The following is a 6,878-nucleotide window of genomic DNA, read 5'->3' as shown; positions in this document are numbered from 1 at the left end:
GGAAGAAGGGCACAATTCAATCGAGTGTTTGCTGCGTTTGTGTGTTAAATTGAGTGACTGTTTGTTGCCTTGTTCGTTTGCGGCATTCCCCTCTATTTTCTGCATTTTGTATTTGCTGTGTTCTGTGTTTTTACTTCTGATTTTGGTGTGGTTTGCTAGGTAACTGTTAATAAGAAAACGACCCCAACCGTTGACATTGTCTGCGGTCCGTGGACGAGGGGCATTTTGGTTATTACACCGAACCGCGGACAATGTCAGCGGTCCCCTTCATATTTTTTTAATTTCAACCGTTGAATCATTGATTCAACGGCTGAAAAACTGTTTGTTACAAAACCGGTCTACAACAAACGTTTGTTGTAGACCGACCCCCTTCTGTGACATTCACTAATATTTTGATTTTCTTGCATCTCCTTAACATTGATTTTGTTGTTGACTCGGACAACTCACTAATGTTTTGATTTTCTTGCATCTCCTTAACATTGATTTTGTTGTTGACTCGGACAACTCAAGAATTTTTTGTGTCGACATTGGCCCTTAGTAAAAATGCTATAATGGAATGGGGTAATTTTTTGTGTCAACATTGGTCCTTCAAGATAAAACTTAAAAGTATTCCTGTTAGTAAAAATGCTATAATGGAATGGGGGTAGAGATCGTGAAGATCGTTCATATTGAGGGTTTACGAGCAACAGGGTCTGAAAACATTTAACAAAAAAAACAGGGTTCGAAAACAAAAGTAAATGGATTTTGGTGGGTTTCAGAGTTGGAGGACTTGTTTTGATATGTTTAGGCCAAACGTAGCGTACCGAAACAAATCCAGAGATGCGACAAGAGAAAAGCAAAATCAAGACATGCAGAGAGTGTGGGTACTGGGGTTGGACACCTCTTTGTGTTTATGAAGGCAGTTCACTTGGTAACAGTCTATGCAGACTACATCTCCAGGCCAAACCCTAAACATTCTTTTTGCTGGTTTACAAACAGGAATGAATAATTTGACAAGAATACGGTGATTGCCTCTGGTGGCTTAGGTATTATTTAGAGTTTATAAAAGAGTGCTTAAAGATTCCACGACGGTTGCTATGAAGCAAGGTGCGCCTGGTTCCAAGCAACGGCTGGAAGATTTTCTGACTAAAATAAATGTTTTATTATACTTCCTGTTTCTTTTTATTTGTCTCTTGACTTTTATACACACATCTCAAGATGCATTGATGGCATAGTAAAAATTATTTTTTTTAAAATTTTCTTACAAAAAAAGTTTAAGTTATATATTTTTATTCTAAGAAAAGAAAATTTTAAAAATTATTATTTTAACTATGCGGTCAAAACACCTAATGAGTGCACAAAAGTCAAGCGACTATTAAAATGAAACAGAGGGAGTATATTCGTAGGAAACAGGTTAATTTACTTGTATGCTACTGTGAGGAACAGTCTGAAATGATACTTGTTTGTGAATATATGAAGAAGAGGGTACTAAAAAACCATTCATATGTTATGGTTGCAGTTTACCACCTCTGTCTTGAAGCAAAGGCTTGAAACATGCATTGCAATATGCCACTATCTTCACAGTGTTTCAGCCCAAGGAATCATACAAGAAGACATCAAATCAACCAATATCTTGCTTGACCAAAATTATGTTGCAAAAGTTGACAGCAGAGAAACGTTTGGCAGAATATGGTGTTTCCATAGTGTTTGATTTGTTTTAGATAACCTTTTGTCCCTTTGTTGCTAAAGCAAGCCTATAAAATAGATTTTGCGTTTGCAAAATGAGTAAGGTTTAACTCAGTTATCTCCGTTTCATCATTGTCTGTAAGAAAATAGGCAGAAACATATGTAAGAAGACTTTTTTTTGGTAAAAAAAACTGAGCTGGAGAGTTGCCTCAGGCACCCTGGCACGAATGTTTTCTTCTTTTTGCTAGGCAAGGAATGGAATGCTAACTGACTCCATTCTGCTCATTAATGGGAATTAAAAAAAAAAGTACAGTCTTTAAATTCGCAAATGCATTCCCCTGTTATTTTGGAAGCTATACAACAAACTGCTAAGACCAGATTTGATGTATACAAGATTTATTAAAACACGAAAAACCAGAAAATAATAACAAAATACAAATTTCAAGTCACAGAGTTGCAAGACCACTTCACGCAAGGTACAGAATTCCAAGGAAGAAACAACAAACCAAACAAACATCAAAGCATAGCACTAAGATATGTCATAGCCATCTCTGGCCCAGCATATGATGAACCACATCTGCATGTTGAATGCAAATATCCATATAACATTATTGAGGAGAACACAACTACAAACGCGAGCAAACCAAAATAACTGATGCACTTTATGCTACCCTCTAAGCATTTCGTTGAACATAAACTTGTCCGCACGTGAATCTTCTGCAATTCGGAGAGACGAAACAACCTGTGCAGCTATAACATCTGCAGAGTGATCATTAAACTCCCGACCTTGCTCGTCAAAATATGGCATTTTGAGATCTCTTGTAAAAGGCCCAGACGAGACTCTCCGGCCATTACAGTTGTATTCATTAGACATGCATCCAGATCTGTACACATTAGAAATCCTATCAGGTACTTCATATGAATGCGTCCAGAGTTCTTGACGAGGAAGAACTGATTTGTTTCCACCTATGAAAAAGTCAAACTTGCCAGCAGTGTCCCAAGGCTTAAACCCCTCATTCTTCTTTAACATGATTTTACATGAATCGTCCGAGTCTTCGCCAAGTAGGACTTGCAGAGCAACTGCTTCAGCAATTGCAGCCCCTTCCTCGTCAAGCCTTTGTTGTTCTTCCATCTTTTTCTGCTTCTTCTTTTCAAGTTCAGAACGAATCGCTGCAGAAGTGGCTAAGGCTTTTTCCAAGCGCCTTTTCTTCTTCTCAGCCTGTTTAATACGATCCAAGTCGTCCTTCACTTGCTTCTTCTTGACTTTTCTGATACCGCATGGCGCTTTAGCACATTCCATCTTATATTTTATAATACTTAAATCTAACTCAGACTAGTCTTCTAACTCTTTTTCTATAATGACTCCTTTATCCCTTTCAGCAGAAGGCCCCTAAGATGTATAATGCTTTAACTATTTCTTTTCATTGCTATGTAAACTATAAATTATAACTAAGTTACTTGTGCGAGAGATTCTGTAGCTACTACACCCACTCAGGTCTGAAGGAGTACCTCATCTTGCGAACAATACAATCCCAAACAGAAACAACAGGTGATAACAGAAGAGAGAATTGATAAGCATTAACAACCATGTCCTTTGGAACTGTTCTTTCTAATTTCCCACAACCCTTGCATTTATCCATAACCTGTATACCAATGGCCAACAAACCTTGATGAAATTATTTATGCCAATGATAGTTCGCTCCAATAAACTCACATGACCTTCTGTTCTGCAGCCAAAAGAAAAATTAAAAGCAACAGTTAAGAGCTGTGAAATGGCCAAAATGGCAGAAACGAGCTATAATAATTATAATCAAGTCAGAAAACGAAGTTCTACATACACAAGTAATGCCAACAAAGGTCAAAACAGAGAATTGGCATACATAGAATAAAGATCTGTCTACAATATTATATCATCAGGATTAGTAAATATTTTGAAGGCCACACACCAAATTGCACTTTTAGAAGTATTAAATAAGGTGAACATTTATATATATTATAAAATTTAAATGAGATAGATATTTATGTTTAATAACTGCACTGAAAAGTTGACATCATGCTTTTTGCATAATTGGGTACCAAAAACATATAAAAGAATGAAAAACATGGTATTACCATCAAATAAATTAAACAATATATATATATATAGGTAACACTACTTTAAGTAAAATGATCTAGTAGTTGATATATAGAACTACAATGAATGTCATAAAACCTTGGTACATGTATTATTCATATACATATTGTTAATATTGTTAAACGGTGTCATTCAAATTACAATAATTATTCAGCAAATGGATGAAAACATGTCAGATATCCAGTACCAAGAAGATCCAATCAAAAACTCCAGAAGAAAGGACATCTAACATAAAGGATTATATTGGCCACGAGAGAAGGAGATGTTACTAAATAATTTTGACGGCAACTTAACTGCAGATGACGGCGACGACTTATTAACTCCATAAAATGCCTAAACTTGGTTCTTTTCACATATATATTCTACTATTTTCTTCAAATTTCTAACATTCACTATACCTTTTTTAAAGAATATAATCCAACACCGCTCAGAAAGTTCTTGAGGCATTCCCTCGTCATTGCTAAGTTACCAAAACTTCGTACAATTTGACTTGAGACAATTTGACTTGAGACCTTGAATTGAATTTGTGCCGACTAAAATTAACTAAACTAGGGTTAATGGACTGTAATAACTAATAAACAATGATAATGAAAATGATTATATAATGATAACATAAAGTACAATTATCATCTTTACATCTTTCTACATTAGTATATTTTTCTTTCGACACACAATTTCAATATAGCTAATACAAATAAAAATCACTAGTTTGTGCTTTAATATAATTACCAACTCAAAACTACTGGTGTTTCTGAGAAAAATGTAAATGTTTTTAACCATCTTCATAGATTCAGTGAAAAGATATGTTTTCAATCATCTTTGTATATATATACATAAAGATTGTGGCAAGCTCCAGTACAAACCACTTAACCCACAAACCCTAAAAACCTACAGACGTCACCAAAATTGACGCGTGATGCACTAATATATAAGTATAATTCATTAAAATATTCTGAATTTGAAAAACAGAAAAAAAAAATTGGTTCACCAAAACATACTTACAATCCACCAAATACATAAACACTAGATTGTAGTTTGTAGACTAAGATGGTGGTTTATATTTAAACACAAGCTTAGATTATATTACCAGGTTGATTCCTTGGTATTTCACTTTATTTTCCTTTATCGTCAATTCGTCATACATATTATTAAGATCCAATTTCTACTTTTTATTCCCACAAGAGCTGAAAATGAACTTTTCACCTAATGCCTTGAAAGGATTAAATTTACATCAGGAGCTTAAAAACACCATAATACCCTACTGCATGGCATATAGGAAACAAATTACAACACAATAACACATTAAGTAATGCATGTAATATATCAAATCACAGCAACGACCTCATAGCACAAAATAAACTGAAATGTAAATTCCCGTGGTAACATACTTACAGAACCCTACTCTACAGCTTTCTTATAAATTCAAATTGTACTTTCAAATCAAAGCTATATAAATAATTCAGAAGTCATCGATAATAGTCAGAAGAGTGACTAATCGCCAAATTGTATATCGTATAAACCATTCCATCTGATCTATTAATCTATAACTAACAACAAGAGTGACTAATCGCCTAATTGTATATCGTATAAACCATTCCATCAGATCTATTAATCTATAACTAACAACATACACGACCTCCATAAAATCGAATATATTCAATTGAATCAATCAGATCAAAAGAATATAAACACATAACAAACAATTCACTCACTATAAAACCCCCAAATTCACTTCAATTCCCACCTAACAACTTAATATCTAATTTTCAACGAGCGATCTATATACTCAATGCACAAATCATCAAATTTCAATACAATCACTATTAAAATTGAAGTAAATCACATAATTAACATCAGATCAAGCATCAATTAGAGTAAATCACATAATAAAAAATTCCAGTAAAATTATAATTAGATCTAAAATTAAAAATCAAATATCATACCTCGTGATATTCGATGCAATTTCTTTCGATCTGAAACCCTGAAATGATGAAAATTATTTTCTGGAATTATCAGATGATAAAATAGAATAAAAAAGATGTATAGTCTATAGATACATGTTTATACAAGTGATGAGAAGAAAGGGCAGGATCGTCATAGGTATTAGCGCCCTGAATCTGATCATGACACGTGGCGCTTGATGCCACGATCTAGTTTGTTTGACTTCTGATGAGAAGGCAGTCAACGCCGACTAGCAACTATGAGTGGTTATAAGATGAATGGATGTGATTGGGTGGAAATTGTGGGTCCAGTTTTTCAGCCGTTTGATTGGATGACTTTTCTTGAAGATTAAGAATGGTCCAGATTAGATAACGTAGTTTACTTATTGTGGGGATTAAGGGTGTACACGGATCGGATTGGGCGGGTTGGGAGAATTTTGCAACCCAACCCAATTAGTTCGGGTTTTCAAAATTTCAACCCAACCCAAACCGTTTAAATTTATAATCCAAACCAATTTGTATACTTCGGTTTGGTTCGGTTTGGATCGGTTTATTAAATATACAAAATTAATATAAAAAATTATAATAAAATATAAGGTTTCAAAGTTTAAAACACTTGAAAATAGTTCAAAACAATATTACAATCCTCCATATTGAATAGTCTTAAGCATCTAATTTTTGACATCAAAAATACAAATAATATTGCTTACGCTTTAAATATTGGAATGAATCATTAATGCAAAAAATATAACACTAATCAAACATCTATTGTTGTTACGAAATGAACTATGAACACGGAGGTTATAAATTAAATTTAGAGTTAGAGATATATGGATATATGTAAATGGCCTAAACATAATTTTGGATTAACTTATTAGCATGTACATATATATTTTAATCGGGTTGGGTTGGATTGGTTTAAAATTATCGAAAACCATATCCAACCCAATTAAATCGGGTTGACATTTTTTCAACCCAACTATATATCGGGTTGAAAAAAATCGGTTTGGTTCGGCCGAAATAGGGTCGGTTCGGTTTGAATTGGTCGGGTTGGCCAAACCGTGTACACCCCTAGTGGGGATGACGCTACATGATTAGTTTATAGTTGTAGCTTGTAGGTGGATAAGTTTTGATAATTA

At 34.1% G+C, this 6,878-nt stretch overlaps 1 protein-coding gene across 2 annotated transcripts; it reads right to left on the bottom strand.

Annotated features, from left to right (window-relative positions):
• Positions 1-2,044: 2,044 nt before the first annotated feature.
• Positions 2,045-5,891, bottom strand: LOC141689900 (uncharacterized). 2 transcript variants are annotated; one of them, XM_074494409.1, is made up of 2 exons: positions 5,743-5,891; positions 2,045-3,392 (listed from the first exon to the last, which is right to left on the bottom strand). In XM_074494409.1, exon 2 carries the CDS (start codon positions 2,963-2,965, stop codon positions 2,333-2,335), a length of 633 nt encoding a protein of 210 aa, XP_074350510.1. In that variant the 5' UTR covers positions 2,966-3,392; positions 5,743-5,891; the 3' UTR covers positions 2,045-2,332. The 2 variants fall into 2 exon arrangements, with proteins under 2 accessions (XP_074350510.1, XP_074350512.1); XM_074494411.1 differs by having other exon boundaries at positions 2,045-3,387; positions 5,743-5,881.
• Positions 5,892-6,878: the final 987 nt, after the last annotated feature.

The sequence above is a fragment of the Apium graveolens genome, chromosome 10 (genome assembly GCF_009905375.1).
Source record: "Apium graveolens cultivar Ventura chromosome 10, ASM990537v1, whole genome shotgun sequence".
Taxonomy (NCBI): Eukaryota; Viridiplantae; Streptophyta; class Magnoliopsida; order Apiales; family Apiaceae; genus Apium; species Apium graveolens.
Note: the sequence above shows the minus strand (reverse complement) of the source record. Positions and strands in the feature narration are given on the sequence as shown.